The sequence below is a fragment of the Azolla caroliniana genome, unplaced genomic scaffold, assembly GCF_043228905.1.
Source record: "Azolla caroliniana isolate FFs.n. ecotype wild unplaced genomic scaffold, voAzoCaro1.0.p SCAF_14, whole genome shotgun sequence".
NCBI lineage: Eukaryota > Viridiplantae > Streptophyta > Polypodiopsida > Salviniales > Salviniaceae > Azolla > Azolla caroliniana.
The window spans coordinates 2,648,229-2,665,243 of record NW_028230449.1 but is presented as its reverse complement, the minus strand read 5'-3'; the positions used below and the strand labels follow the sequence as shown (position 1 = coordinate 2,665,243).

Here is a 17,015-nt window from a genome sequence, read left to right as displayed (position 1 = left end):
GTGAAGACCGGATGAGGAATACCCGGCTACGGAGAGCCGGATGGTACAGACCCGGTATGAACCGGATGAAGAGACATATTCGTAAATATGTTTCTGAGAGCCTATCGAGGCTACATTTGTAAATAGCCGAAAAGTCATACTAGTATAAATATGACTTAGGGCAAACTTTTAGTAACTGCTGTTGTCATTTTTTTCTTGTTGGTGCAAGAAGAAGAGAGAGCACGTAATAGTGTACAGAGAGAGAGAGAGAGAAAGAGGTCGTTGCCTCTATTGTAATCGCCGCGTGTGGCGAAGATCTGTGAGCACGAGGTCGTTGCCTCAGTGAACTCACTGTTGTACATTCTCACATAGTGACAGTTTGCAGCCTATGGGCTGCCGTGGTTTTTCCCTCTTTGGGTTTTCCACGTAAACCTCCTGTGTATCTTCCTCTCCTTTGTGTCGTGTTTTATTTCCCATTTTCTGTGTATGAAAAGAATCTCGGTTGTGGCCGAGCGTTGCGCATAAGGAACGATCAGTTCTCGACACCTCCAACCTGTCCGGATGTGCCAACTCCTTTGGTCGACTTGGCTTCCTTTTTCTTCTTGTCTCCCCCTGTCTTGGTTCTCTCTTTCTCTTCGGTTCCTTGTCCGGTGCCATTACCTATCTCCATTGTCTCCATTCGCCCCCTTAAGTGCGGCACATCGAGATGTTGTAGACCAAGCATCTCCGAGAAGTGTTGCAACTTGTCTGATCCGAGCAGCTTGATGAAGATGTGAGCAACCTGCCAATCCATGTGAACATACCGAAGTTCAACATCACCACTCAGAACCTGCTCACGCAAAAATGATAATGTACTTCTGTGTGCTTTGTCCGAGCATGAAATACGGGGTTCTTCGTGAGCTCTATGCTACTTACGTTGTCACAATAGATCAAGGTTAGGGTCAGTACCTCAATCCGGAAGTCTTGAAGCAACCTCCGAAGCTAGATGGCTTCACATGTGGCAATAGTAGGTCCCTGATATTTAGCCTAAGTGCACGACAAAGCCACTGTTGGTTGCTTTTTGCTGCTCCACACAACAGTCGCGCTACCTAGAGGGAACGTGAATCCAGAAGTGGGTCGTCAATCCGACACATTTCCGGCCCAATCGGCGTCTGTATATCCGACTAGCTTTTCAGCTATACCGTGTCGGTATAACAATCCCTTGTCCTTAGTGCCGCTAACATACCGGAGTATCCGGTGCATGCATTGAAGATGCTCCACGGTCAGCTTCTGCATAAACTGTGATAGTGAGATATATCAGGCTTTCGACGATTTGTCGGAATCGTGTCTCGTTGCAAGCCGCTCCGGAGTTGGGACGAAGCTTTAGGTTCCGGTCCAGGGGTGTGGAGATCGGTCGACAATCCGTCATGCCGAACTTGTACAACATATTCAGCATATAATGTCATTGTGAGAGCAATATGTCGTCGGGGGTATGGATCACCTCGATCTCAAGAAAATAATGAAGGTCCCCCAAGTCCTTCATTTCAAATGCGTCTTATAGTTAGGACCTCACTCAGCCGATTTCATCGAGCCCGGGTTCGGTGATCACTAGATCATCTACATATAGTAGGATACATATCGAACCATCCGGACCTTTCCGGTTGAATAGTGAAGAATCAGATTTGGAGGTCGCAAACCCCATCTTACGCAACCGCTGCGTGATTTTCGCATTCCAAGCTTGGGAGGCTTGCATCAGACCGTAAAGCGACCTATTGAGTCGGCACACTTTTGGCTTGTTCATCTCTAACTCAAATCTGGGGGATTGGATCATATCGACTTTTTCTTCAAGATCACCTTAAAGAAATGAATTCTTCACATCCATTTGGTGAAGATGGCACCCCCTTGCCGCAACGACTGCCAACACCACACGGACCTTGTCATCTTCGCTACCAGAGCGAAGGTCTCATCGTAGTCGATTCCATGGGTCTGCACGTATCCGTTTGCCACTAATCGGGCCTTGTACCGGTTGACCAAACCATGAACATTATACTTGACTTTGTACACTCACTTGCAACCAATCGGTTTGCAATGTCGGGGAGGGTCAACCAAGTCACATGTGTCACTAGAATCTAGTGCCCGCATTTCTTCCTCCATTGCGGCACGCCAATTCGTGTCTTTTGCCGCTTCTATGTAGCTCTCCGGCTCACACACTTCCGCCACTTTCGTCATGTACGCATAGTGATGTGCCATGTACTCATTGTACCCATACCGTTTTACAGGGTTCTTGCGTAACTTCTCGTTAGCCGATTTGAGGGCCCTCTTGGCCGGCTTGGACTTCATTTCTGAAGGTTCGTCCTCTTTCTTTCCGAAGTCGGATTCACTTTGATCTGACTCGTCTCTACCAGTGCCGTACTCCGGCATCTTCTTCTTCCCCTTTTCCTTGTGTGTGAACCGTTTCCTTTTCCTTACGCGGGGAGAACACAGTTGAGTCTCCACTACTCGTCAGCTCTTCATCTAACTGATCATTCCAACTCAGTCACCCATTCGGCCCACTTAGCCGGAATGAGAACGGACTCTCTTCGAGTACCAAAGAAATTCTCATCTTTTGCCTGGATCGATTCGGGCTCGCTAGCCTCATCTTCCGGAATCGGGTCGTAGTCAGGAGTTGGAGTCGGTAGAGAGTACCATGATGCTGATTCATCGAACTCAACATTTCGGTTTACTCGGATTGTCTTTGTCCGGGGGTTATAGCACTTATACCCCTTCTCCTCATGAGAGTAGCTGACTAGTATGCATTTCTCCAACTTTGGGTCCAACTTCCTCTGTTTCTCATCCAGTACATGCACATAGGCTATGCTACTGAATATCCTAAGGTGCCTCAAGTTCGGCTTCCGTACGAAATACAACTCTTTTGATCTTCTGTCCTTTGGCAAACAAGGCAGTGCCAACGTAATTTGTGTCGAGGATAAACATCATCCCTGTCGAATACAAGTGTATAATGGACGTATTCACACTATCCCTTCGGGCCATTTGTGTAATTAGCATAAATGGTAGTTGCCCTAAGTCGGTCACTATATATAGTGACCTTGTAACCTTCTTGTAAGGTTGGGTGTTGTATTATTTGCTTTATGGAATAAAGAGTCTTTTGTGTGTGTGTCTCTCTCTCTCTCTCTGTGCAACGACCTAGAAACTGTCATACGCAGGTACAGAAAAGAATCGAATGCTTCTTGATCTTCCGCATAGACGACCTTGTCTCCCAACATCTGGTATCAGAGCATGCACAGTATTCGGTCCTTCAATCCGTTGTCGGACGTCGTCTCAGCCTGCACAACATTCGGTTTCTTGCGTCATTCGAAGAAAAGAGAAGAAGAAGAAAAATGAGGCTCGCATCTCATCGCGTTAGATCATCTTCGCTTGGAGTAAGCCAACAGGTTGTACTCTGTTCCTTGTGATCGTAACCGCTCGAGGTGAAATCCCCTTGTGCAACATTGACACGATCGTGCTCCACTCGGTTAAACGGCATCCGAAGAGGTCATCAAACGCTGCTCGCCGCTCTTTGTAACCACTCGGTGCAGATCGGTCTCAAGACAACAACCCCAATTCGTGCTTCATCCGGCTGATCGACATTCGAGAGGATCAGTTGGATCTGTCTCTCTCGTCGCTGCAGCCACCCGAAGCAGAATCGGTCCAGACAATCGGTTTCAATAATCGGCATTCGGCATATATATCCGAAGCGAACCGGGCTCACTCCGATTCGGCAACATTCGGGAAGACCAGTCGGTTCTGTCCCTCAAGTTACCGGAGTCAATTCGAGCAAGTTCAACAATACATATATCCGAAGCCGAACCGACTCGGGTTCAAATCCGACTAGAACGATATCGGGTGAGCCAACCGGCTGCACTCCAACAAGGTTTGTAGTCAACTCCGAACCGAGCTTCGTCAACCGAAACCAAATTTGATGGCATCAACATCCGGCTCGTCAGAAATGAGTCTACGAAAGTTCGATGGATCTAACTTCAACTTCTGGAAGGAACAAATGCAGGACTATCTCATAGTCAAGGGGCAAATCGATCCCATCGAAAATGAAGAACCTCCAGAAGGATACAAACCAATTGAGTGGCAGAAGCTGGACAGAATCGTCCGCGCCACGATTCGGATGCACCTATCGGAATCGGTATACTTTACGGTGCAATCGTGTACGACAGCATTCGAACTGTGGAAAACACTGTCGGACACTTACGAAAAGAAGGTCGCCGCAACGAAGATGTTTCTGATCCGGCGCCTCTACAACTTGCGGATGAAAGAATCCGATTCGGTTCAAGCACACCTCAATGAGTACGAAAGCATAACCTCCCAAATCTCGTCACAGGGGACGGCAATCGAGGATGAACTCAGAGCAATGATACTCATGAGTAGCCTTCCCTCATCATGGGAAACTTTCGTCACAACCGTGTGCAACGCGTCAACCACGGCTGTTAAATACTCCGAAGTCACGAGCGCAATCCTGACCGAAGCAGCTCGGAGAAAGTCTTTCGCCAAAGACTCAACAGACGACGCTTACGTAGTACAAGGTTCGACAGACCGATCGAACATACGAGGAAGAGATTCCTCACGGCCGCCGAACAATCAGCGAAGACGGAGCCAGTCACGGGATAACCGAATCTACAACTATTGCAAGAAACCCGGACACATCAAAGCCGACTGCCGCGCACTCAAGAACAAGAACAACAAGAAGAGTGGCCGGCATGAGGAGATCAATTACGTCAGCTTCTCAGCTGATGTGCTACCAAACGACCCGAATATACTATCAATCGAAAATCCAGTCGGCTCAGAAGTTCTGCTCACGACTGAAGAATCGAGCACATGGCTCTTGGATTCGGGTGCGTCATTTCACGTGACTCCTCATAGATCCCAATTTCGGCAATATACGATCCGTCACTCCAACTCAGTTCGAGTCGGCAACTCACAACACTGTGACATCATCGGAATCGGCACAGTAGAGCTCAACCTTGCAGGTGGCTCTACACTTGTACTTCACAATGTCCGACATGTACCCGAGCTCTCAAGGCCATTGATCTCAGTCGGACAACTAGATGAAGACGGCATTCGTGCCGGTTTTTCTTCGGGAGGGTGGACACTCCACAGGGGGAACCTCCTGCTTGCTAGAGGACCCAAGATACACTCACTGTATCCGTTACATGTTACGCTCAGAGAGGGTAACCTGTTTTTGGTGGATATTCCTGTGTCATCACTATGGCACCGAAGATTAGGACACCTCAGCAAGGCCGGCATTACGCATCTATCTAGAGCCGGATACATCCCCAAACTCTCCTTCTCCGACCATCAATTCTGCGAGCATTGCCAGTATGGCAAACAAGCAGCCGCATCACACCCGACATCAGCACCAAGAGAAACGAGACCTCTCGATTTAGTCCATTCGGACGTCTGTGGCCCAATGCCGCATCAGTCTCTAGGCGGTGCCTCTTACTTCGTCAGTTTTATTGACGATTCGACTCGAAAGGTGTGGGCTTATCCAATTCGCACCAAAGATCGTGTCTTCTCGATCTTCACCGATTGGCTCGCTATGGTAGAAAATCAAACCGACCGAAAGCTGAAATGCTTTCGGACAGACAATGGGGGAGAGTTCAAATCCGAAGAATTCGTCAAATTCTGCCGACAACGCGGCATCCGACGTGAATTTACGGCACCACACAGCCCGGAGCAAAACGAGATTGCCGAACGCATGAATCGGACAATCCAAGAACGGATAGTTTCCATGCTCCAACACTCCAGACTGTCGGATGGCTTCTGGGCAGAGGCTCTACTCACGGCAGTACACATAATCAATATGTCGCCAAGTAGACCTCTAGGACTTCAAATTCCTCAGGAACTATGGATCGGCAGTAAGCCGAATTACGACAAGCTGAGGATCTTCGGATGCGAGGCGTACGCCCTTATTCCGAAAGATGATCGCCGAAAACTTGCACCTCGGTCCAAGAAATGCATTTTCCTTGGATATGGATCCGACGGCGAAATGGGATACCGACTCTGGGATCCCAAACGCAGACAAATCGTCCGAAGTTCGGACGTTGTGTTCAACGAGTCGGCTATGAATCCATCAGTCGAAAAACCGATCGAAGTCCGAAGGGTAACATTTTCTGATGTGCCGACCCTTCAAGAAGGCCCCGCTCTTAACACACGGTCAGCTTCACGGGTAGCTGAACCTTACACTACCGACTCGGACAACCCCGACTCGGCACAGCAGAACAATCCGCTTTCGGACCATCCGACCTCGATACCCGATGCGACCAGTCCAATCATACCTCGACGATCCGAGAGACTGTCGCAACCTCCGGAGAGGTATTCTCCTGGAATTTTCTTCACCGACGTCGGCGAACCGACGTCTTACGAAGAAGCATCGACATCTGTCGATTCAGCCACCTGGCATCTGGCGATGGAGTCAGAAATGCACTCCATTCGGGCAAACAAGACTTGGGATCTGGTCGAATTACCTAAGAATCGACGTGCTCTTCCTTGCAAGTGGGTTTATCGACTAAAAGAGACGTCTGATTCGACCACCCCAAAGTACAAGGCCAGATTAGTTGCGAAGGGCTTCCGACAAGAATATGGCGTCGACTTCGACGAGATTTTTTCACCAGTGGTGAAAATGACAACCCTTCGTTTTCTACTCGGCGTAGTGGCAGCCGACAACCTGGAGCTAATTCAGCTAGATGTCAAAACAGCATTCCTCCATGGTGATCTTGAAGAGGAAATTTATATGGAGCAGCCAAAAGGCTTCGTGGCAACTGGCCAAGAACATCTAGTCTGCCGACTCAGGAAGAGTCTATACGGCCTCAAACAGGCACCACGACAATGGTACAAGAAGTTCGACGACTTCATCCAATCGATCGGCTTCTCAAAAAGCGATGAGGACCATTGTCTCTTCACCAACACAGCTCAAGATGGATCACCCATCTTCCTCATCATTTACGTGGACGACATGCTAATTTCTGGACGCCACGCGGGCGAACTTGCCGATCTCATTCGGCAACTGCGGTTGAAGTTTGCCATGAAGGACCTCGGTCCGGCACGACACATACTCGGCATGAAGATTAGTCGGCATCGCGATAAACGACATCTTTTTTTGTCTCAGGCCGACTATATCCGACGTGTCTTGGAACGCTTCAACATGCAATCAGCCAAATCTGCTTCAACCCCGCTCCCCATGAATCTTCGGCTCTCTCAGCGAGACTGCCCGACATCCGGCCCGGAGGGGGAAGATATGAAGTCGGTACCGTATGCACCGGCAGTCGGCTCCCTTATGTACCTGATGGTCGCAACACGGCCTGATATTTCTCACGCCGTAGGAGTCGTTAGCAGATTTATGCACAATCCCGGCCGATCGCATTGGAACGCAGTCAAGCATGTGTTCAGATATCTGGCTGGCACAAAAGACCACGGCATTCTCTTCGGTCCGAACCGAACCTCAGGCGTAGTCGGTTACACCGACTCGGACTTCGCCGGCTGTATAGACAGTCGGAAATCAACAACCGGATACTGCTTCAAATTCGGCAATGGAGCAATTTCGTGGAAGTCGAAACTTCAGGAGTGCACAGCGACCTCAACGACCGAAGCAGAATATGTAGCTGCGTCCGATGCAGCAAAAGAAGCCTTATGGCTCGGTCGGCTGGCGCACACGTTTCGGCAAGTCGATCATGACTCGACCCCAGTTGTCTATAGCGACAGTCAAGGTGTTGTTGCCCTGTCGAAAAATCCGGTTCACCACAACGCCTCCAAACATATCGACGTTCGATATCACTTCGTTCGGGACTGCGTCATCTCAGGGAAAATCGGTCTAGAGAAAATATCCACAACCGACAATGTCGCAGATGGAATGACCAAGTGTCTTTCGGCAGACCGCTTTCGGTCTCTTCGGCATCAGATGGGCGTAACGACAAACCAATCCGGTTAGAGCCGGACACAGCGCAGGATGGTTTCCGACAACCGACATCAGTTCCTTAATGATCGGCTTCAACTCTTCCGACCCGACCAGTTCGGTCTTCTGCCTTCGGACCCTGCCGACTCGAACAAAAACTGATATGTCCGAGAACCTAAGTTTATACCTGTAATCTTAGATAACCCATGTATACGCCCATTACGGGGGAGTGTCGAATACAAGTGTATAATGGACGTATTCACACTATCCCTTCGGGCCATTTGTGTAATTAGCATAAATGGTAGTTGCCCTAAGTCGGTCACTATATATAGTGACCTTGTAACCTTCTTGTAAGGTTGGGTGTTGTATTATTTGCTTTATGGAATAAAGAGTCTTTTGTGTGTCTCTCTCTCTCTCTCTCTCTGTGCAACGACCTAGAAACTGTCATACGCAGGTACAGAAAAGAATCGAATGCTTCTTGATCTTCCGCATAGACGACCTTGTCTCCCAACAATCCCATCCCGGCACTCTTGCGCAATTATCCGGCCCTCTTCCTCAATGAAGCACCCGAGGTGCGTAAACCACACCTACATCCCATAGTTGATGATCTGCCCGACAAACACCAGGTTCTTTGTGATTGTCGAAACATGTAGTACGTTCATCAGCTTTCCCTTTTGTCCGACATGGCTTAAAGGGACTTCTCCGACATGCACAATCGGGTGAGGAATGTCGTCTCTGGTTTTTCCAGAAACGAGAACCACTCTTCGTGGCTCGTCATGTAGTTAGATGCTCCGGAGTCAACGTACCATACTTCCTCCAATCCGGATGTGGTTTTCTTCATTGAGTTCGCCTTGTGCTTCATCACGAAGGTTGGCCCTTGTCCAGTATTTCTGGTTCCGGATCCTTCTGCTCCTTGTAGTGTGAACTTTGTTGGCTCCCTTGCCCGACCTTACTGGTTCCGGATTTATCTGAATCGATGCGCTTTTTTCAACACTCGCTCTCGTGGTGGCCTTTCTTGCCACAATACCAGCATTCTGTGTCGGCCTTTCCTTGCCGATTTTCGGCGTCTCTTTGACTCCCCCTGCTTGTAGAGGGTCCGGAACTACTATCAGCACTATCTCTGTGCCTCCGGTTTTGCTCTTGTCGGCCACTGCTATTACGTGCCGACCCATCTCGTCCTCGGGTGCAAATTGCCGTCTGGATTGGCCCGTACCGTTGTGCTAGACCACCGATGCAAATCTGGACCATCTCATCCTCGTCCACCGTCACGTTGATGGAATCGAGTGTGTCACAAATCTCCTTGATCTTGGTGGTGTAGTCAGTGACTGACATGTCCCATTGTCGGATATTGTTGAGCTCTTGCCGGAGCTGCAACTTCTGAGTCATGGTACTTGCGACGAAAATCTTCCGAAGATTTTGCATCTCTGATGTAGCCAAGCATCTGGTTGTGCACACAGGACGCAAGGCAGTACAACAACCCTGCTCGCTCCTTGCTCCCATACCGGGAAGTCCTTTTGTGACAACTCCAGCACTATTTCATTCGCACCCTCAACATAACTGCAGTATCCATGTCCGAGCAGATACTAGTGCATCTTGTATGACCAGGATGCATAGTTGTGTTTATCAAGCTTCTCTATCGAAAGCGAGCTTGCGATACCTTTGTCCATCTTTCACTCTTTACTGGGTGTTAGGGTTTGTCTTCAGTAATCGCCCGTCGGCTGCAGAGGTTCTCAACCCTCGCGCTCTGATACCATGTGAAAGTTAATATGCGGAAGCTTTGACAAACTGGTTTATCCGGATATCAACAGGAAACAGAGAATGAAGGTTTAATGGAAGCTGAACAGAGAATACACAAGAGAGACAGGGAGAGCAGAAAGCATAAACTAATTCAAAATAATAGCAACACTTTGTACATAGAATGTGCTCAATGAGCACTTTTATACAAGCTCATAAAGGACTGGCAGAAGTATCGACGAGTACTTCAATGCTCATACGACCGACTGACACTAACTCCAAGGAATCTGCCTGTGTACTAGGCTAGATTCATAGGCCTCTAAGGGCCTACCTGTGACGATCTGATCCAGCTCTCCGATACGTCTCTTGGTTCCGGATCCGGGATACCAATCCGGACACTGATCCGGTTCTCCATTCCGAATATCAATCCGGCTTTGGCTTATTTAGCTGATCTAGATCCGATTGAGCTTGTCCGCTCAACACTCAAAAGGTGCATGTCGATATCAAAGTTTTTGTGCTGCTACGAGTGCTCTGTCTACGTTCGTGCTTAGAGTACTCCATCTGTTTGGATTTCGAACTCAAACTCACCTTAAACATGAATTTGGTGACATTCAAGTCGAGTTTAAATGAGGGCACTACTCCCCAAGTTCCACTATGTCAAAAACCAAAGTTCAAATTTTTGAGTATTCTCATAAATTAAATGACATGTATTTAACTAATAAAGCATAAAATTTCGTAAATGATCCTTATGATTTGCCCACAAAAAACTAGCTAAACAAATCGCTAAATAGTTATGGCCATTTTAGCAGCTAATTTAAAGTTATAATAGTGTTTCCACTCACATGCTTTTACCCTTTGATGCAAAAATGCAGATTATTATTTTAGCTTTTCAAAGTGGTCACTTGTCTTTTGCAACCCTTTTGCGGCAATGAACCTCGTACATAGCAAATAAGATATGGTGTGCTCTTACTCCACATTCTCAGAAAACATTGTTTTCAAGAGCTCCCCCTTGAAAAGCATAAAATGGTAGATAGGTGCAAGATAAAGAAAGGTAGACATATGACATTGCTTGCCATGTATTCCCACATCATAAATTCATGCATTCGTGGTTGATGTAAGATGAGATAGTGTTACAAAAAGTGTCATGGATTTGACAAGAAAAGCTTTTTTTAGGGTAAAAAAGGCTAAAAAAATGTCACGTTGTCCCTTTCACTGAAGCAAAAAAAGTAGATGTCTCTCCTTTAATTTATTATTGCTTTGAGATAATGACCTATGAAAATTTAAGATAATCTCTTGCCAAATTTTGATACATTTATATCCAAACAAAACATTTCAATGGTAAGGGAACACACATGGTTCTTGCGAGAGCTCCAAGAAGCAACGGAAGTAAAGTGTACTTTACTAGCTAGAAACTATAAAAATCATCACTCCATAATGTTTGCCTTAATGTGGGGCCAACATAAATTTAATTAGGTTCCTCTAGCTTCTTTTTGCTATGTGATATTTCCACACATGAAATTCGATATGTATTTGAAATTATAGATGAATATCTCGACTACCCGAAATTCAAATTTATAGAAAATGATAGGTCTTATGTTAATCTTGTAACTATAAGATATGTAAGCTATTTGTGGAATGCAAACAATGTAACTATTTCCATGAATGTCCTTGAATTGTTGGAATTTATCATTGGTAAAATTTATTACATGAGTAGTGGCATCTTCGTGTTCTCGAGCATCTTGTGCCTTACAAAATAGACAAATGATGGGGCAAAGAGGCAACACTTAATGCACTTGATGTAGGCAACTTTTATTATAAAATATGCGATTAAGAATGCCAATCTCTCTATATCTTAACCTTAGTTGACCACAAAATCTTACTATACATTGGTAACATTTCTAAAGACATTGAAGTACTCCCTTTATCCCAGAAATTGGTTGATCATGTTCTCCTATCAATATTTCTCCTTGGGAATATTTGTCACCTGCATTTGATAGAGCCATTTGATCGTGTGGCTACGTATCAAAAATCCTTTTTAGGCCCCTTCTTATGATATCTTTTTTCACATTTTAGTTGCAATCATTACCCTACAATCCCTTTACACTATGCTCTTGGGAAAATAATAATTTCCAAAGAGTTTATCGACTTTAATGGACTATTGATTTCATAGAGTCGGTACATGCTTGAAAGAGTGGCAACCATTTCCAACTTTACTACTTTATAGTAGTACAATGGACATATTTGTGGTGTTTGTTATCCAACAACGATGTGGATAGGCTTTATAAGTTGACATAGTTATAATTTTGTGTTTGTTTGCTTGTCTGTACACACACTAGTTCCACGAATGCACATATCATTGAACTTAAAATTACCTTTAAATAACACATTATGAAAAAATTGGACACCTGTTTGTATTATATCTTTAGATTAAAAAAGTGTACCAACCAACATAACATTGTAAGCATCACTTAAAAACTTTGTGTTGCACACATGTTGATAGGCTTACTAATGATTGATCGTGTTAAAATTTGATGATAGTATACCATGTTGCATTGCTCATACATCTCTCATGATGGGTTTCACACAAATATGTGTCTTCATACCATGAACCATATTCTCCTTTCCTCAAGAACCATATAAGAACATGATCCATTCAAAACTTAAAAATAAGTTCTTTATCATTCTATAAATTCCCATAATCATAAAAGCATACGATGAAGACATGTATCTTAATTCCTATTCATGTACTCTTCCATGGCCTTTGGAATAATTTTGTGCTTAGTATAAATTATCTCCAATCTAAATTATGGTTGTTACAAGGATGACCTTACATAAAACAATGTTGATATATTGGGGCTACCCTTATATAGAACAAGATTAATACATACTTGCAAGTTGCGACTATTGAGTTTTAAACTTTCATCACATTTCTCAAATTGTTTGCATATCCCTTCCTTTTCTTTTATTCCTACGATGAATCATTTACTACATGGTTTTTTAGGTGGTTGTAAGTGTGCATGTTCACATACACTTATAATGCATGATAACAAAAAGTAGGTTTACCTCAAATGCTCATAGAAGTTCATGCTTCCACACAAAGTGTGTCGAATATGGAGAAGCAACATGGTGGTAGTTGGTTATACTAGATGGCAACTTGGCCATCACAAAGTGATTAGACTGTGATCTTTTCAATCAGTTGATGTCCGCAATGTTAAGGTGTTATCAAATGCCTCCTTTTATTTGAAAGTTATTTTATGAGGCATGATGAAATATGTAGTACTAGAAATTCACACTCTAAATTCTATATTAGTTACAATGTTTGTAGTTGTCTAAACTTGGAGCAAACAAATTTTAGTTTATTGTAACTCCAAAAACGCTACTCAAATATACGTAATTCTCGATGTAAAACTCTAATTATGAAAAGCCTATGCAAATATGCCTCACATTTGAGTCCTAATTCATACCAAGTTGTGACGGCTAACCTACATTAAATCCTAAGTACTAATTAATTATCAAGAGCATAACGTGGGGTGGGGTATTGATTATGAATTGCTAACCAAAATTATTAATGAAAATAATCTTTGCCAGCCTTTTAGCAACGAGGATAGAAAATGAGGATGAATAAATGTGGGAAACTAATCAATGTAACACCAAAGAATTGCTCGAGCGCGATAGGTTAAGGGACGAAATGAAAAACATAAGAGCGTTTGGGCCCTGGGGGAATGAATGGAATGTCAAGGGTATTATAGGATTTAGGGCAACCAAGATAAACACGTAACCCAAAAGTAATGAGAAATGTAGTCACATTTGGGGAAATGATATGAAGGATTTTCCCCAATTGTGAATGACTAGAGCTAGAACTTGATATAGAATAGGTTCGAAGCTCTTTTGAGTATTTCATACGTAGCTTTTTTTTGTTCAAGAAAAGGGGTTTTATGATGACCAAGGTTAAAACTCAATCCAAGTTTGTTCAAAAAGCTCTTTGACGCTCCTTTTTTACGCTTCATGAAAAGTCATATGCAGAAGCAAGCACGACAATATCGAAAAAGCACATGTTGATTCTACTTTGACAACAAGGATCTCAACGTAGGGTAAAAACCCCTTCACACATCATAAAACAAGTGGGTGCCAAGGACCAACACCTTAGAGGACAATGGGGTCATGAAAGGAATGTTACAAGAAGTACATCCCGTTTTCGGGCGGTCCACAGAGGAATGGAACCACGGGTCCGCGTCATCATGCTCCAGCTGAATGAACGTAAAAGGTACCATCAGAAGGTGCGCGCGCACACACACACACACACACACTTGGGGGCTTACATACAAAAGCTCGATCAGAGGTACCTCGAGGCCCACCGAAAGGAGGGAGACATGAACAGACAGGGCAAGACAAGACAAAGACAGGACAGGACAGAGATAAACGATGCCCCACGAAGTTGCGGGCGATGCAACTGTCTGCTGAGGGTTCTCTCCGGCGGCTGGTATGTATACGTATAATATATTATATGTATATGTATATCTATGTATGTATTGCCACATACATACATGTATATGTACATACATATATGTACATATCGCTACATACATACATATACTGTATACATATACATATACATTATACGTTATACGTTATACATAGACGTATACGTATACGTATACATATACGTATAACCAGGCTCCTCCTCCTCCGCCGCCGCCGCCATGGGATAAGCTGAGAGAGCTGCTTCCTGCTTCCTGATTGATTGCTGCTACCCCATGGCTATCTGCTAGAGGAGGAGACACAACCTTAGATCGCTTAGCTATGGAGACCCCTTCTCCTGCTCCTTCTGCTTCTTCTGGCTTAAAGGCAGGCACCGTCGTCCGCCTCCGAGAACTCCATCCATCTTCTCCTTTCTTTGATCCTTCCGGCTCATATCGCGTCACAGGAAGGTCTCTCTCTCTCTCTGATGATGATGATGATGATGATGATGACAAGAAACAGTCTTTGGTCTCACTGGTCTTTCTTCCTTTTCGCCATTTTCTCGCTTTTTATTTATTTAAAAACTCAGGCTTCAGAGCTACGACCTCGAGTCCGACATGGCTCTCATCTCCGAGGAAGGGGGTGCTACACTCAGAGTGGGAGTAGAACACATTCGTGATCTTCACCTTCGTTCTGGATCCTTGTTTCAGTTCATTGGAGAGATTAGCATTCCTCCGAACCAACAGGTTTGTCTTGCGTCATCATCGTCATCGTCATCTTTATCATCATATGTCTCCTACTCTCATGTTTGCATTCAGATAGTGCAGACATTTGTGATTGACATACAAAGGTTGGATATTTTCGGAATAATTCTTTGTGTGGATCGTGAAGTGACTATTTCTGTTTTGGCTGATAATGATGTCTTCTTCTTATGAAACAAATAGCAAGTTCATTTAAATAATGTGCATTTGTTACAGCAAATGAGCATATGAGATCGTAGATATTTGCTGCACTTCATCATCATCACCATCTTTATCATCATATGCCTCCTACTCTCACGTTTGCATTCAGATAGTGTAGACATTTATGATTGACATACAAAGGTTGGGTATTTTATCTTTGTGTGGATTGTGAAGTGACTACTTCTATTTTGGCTGAAAATGATGTTTTCTTCATATGAAACAAGTAGCAAGATCATTTAAGCAACGTGCATTTGTTACAGCGAAGGAGAATATGAAATCAATGAGCACATGAGATTGTAGATATTTGCTGCACAGTGGGTTCTGTGTGAGGAAATGGAAGGTGATACAACCTAATGGCTATACACTTATATTGGATGAATTACATGCCATTTGTTTCAATTTTAGAATGTATATGCTATAATCAAACCAGAAGAATCCATATTACACTCTGAACCCTAAACCCTAAGACCTTCAAAGAAGCCCTAACCTTCAAACCCTAGGCCTTTAAAGAATCCTGTTTGATGAAATGTGGTGTGGATGTCTACATGTATCTTGCGGCATTCATTCTGCCGAGTTCTCAGCAAAATTGTTTACTTCACATTTCCAACAAACCTTTGGGCAGGAAAGCTATTTTCATCATGTGAATTTATGCCAATACCACATCTTTTTTTAAGATTGATTTCGTTTAATACAGACGTTTTTTGGGGGGCTGAAAATAAACCCCCTTAGGCCTATTGAAAACATTTTATGCACACGCTGTTTCCTACACTAATCATTGCATTGTTGTGCTAGATTTATTTGCAAGCCAGAGTTTGGGCAAGAAAGCTATTTTCTTCATGTGAATTTATGCCAATACCGTATGTCTTTTTTAAGATTGATTTCGTTTAATACAGATGTTTTGGGGTGGCTGCAAATAAATCCCTTTAGGCCTATTGAAAACATTTTATGCACATGCTATTTCCTACACTAATCATTGCACTGTTGTGCTAGATGTATTTGCAAGCCAGAGTTGGTCGGAATGTGGATGGTCTTGACATTAAGCTCTACGACAAGGCATTGGAATTACGTCGTAAATTTGAGGCAAAGTATTAAAGTCATACTCAAGGTTAAAATCTTGGAAAACTTTGGTATCAAACGTAGATTGACTGAAAATTTTGGTATCACAAGTATAGACTCATTATTTCTTGGGATCAGGACATATCTTTGATGTAATTATGTCTATATTTATTTCAATTGATTGCACTTTGGCTTTTAGAATCATCAATGCACATATTGCAGTTTTTTGTTCTGGGCCAAGATTTTCCTTCAATTGTTCAAGTCAAAACTGCCAAGGATGAGGTAGTGCATACATCTCATAATCCTCCCAAACCAAAATTGTGGAAGGCATGCAGAAGTCGGACACAATTAGGGTTGAATCTTTTGATAGTGGCATTAATGGAAACAAAAAAATAGACTGTCAACAGATAGAATTTGATATTGGTTTGTGTATAGACTCATATGGCTAAAGCTATTTTCTAAAACCTTCATATGGCTAAACTTTGTTTGTAGTTTTACTAAACAATGCATATTTATGTCCCTTGGCTATGGCCTCAGTAACAATAAATGTATAAATATGATAGAATCATACTGTGTTCATATGCCTAAAGCTATTTTCTAAAACCTTCATATGGCTAAACTTTGTTTGTAGTTTTACTAAACAATGTATGTTTATGTCCCTTGGCTCTGGCCTCAGTAACAATAAATGTATAAATATGATAGAATCATACTATGGTAGTGTAACGTGTACATATATAGAGTTAGTTCCCTATGGTTTATGACAGGAGATGTATTTCCGACTTCTCTTGCAGAATTTGTTTTAGAAATGTACATGTGCAGTACGAGAAAAGTTGGCATTTGGATGAAGTGCATGTTCTTCAAAGAAAAGATATAACTACTTCCCACTTCTCACAGTTTTTTCTCTACAAATT

At 43.7% G+C, this 17,015-nt stretch overlaps 1 protein-coding gene across 4 annotated transcripts; it reads left to right on the top strand.

Annotated features, from left to right (window-relative positions):
* The first annotated feature begins 14,314 nt into the window (after positions 1-14,314).
* Positions 14,315-17,015, top strand: MDO1 (telomere-capping, CST complex subunit). 4 transcript variants are annotated; one of them, XM_087330365.1, is made up of 4 exons: positions 14,317-14,556; positions 14,676-14,832; positions 16,039-16,153; positions 16,896-17,009. In XM_087330365.1, the coding sequence occupies exons 1-3, from the start codon at positions 14,429-14,431 to the stop codon at positions 16,138-16,140; spliced, it is 387 nt and encodes a 128-aa protein (XP_087186491.1). In that variant the 5' UTR covers positions 14,317-14,428; the 3' UTR covers positions 16,141-16,153; positions 16,896-17,009. The 4 variants fall into 4 exon arrangements, with proteins under 4 accessions (XP_087186492.1, XP_087186491.1, XP_087186493.1 ...); XM_087330366.1 differs by lacking the exons at positions 16,039-16,153; positions 16,896-17,009 and adding an exon at positions 15,349-15,476 and having other exon boundaries at positions 14,315-14,556; XM_087330367.1 differs by lacking the exon at positions 16,039-16,153 and having other exon boundaries at positions 16,896-17,015.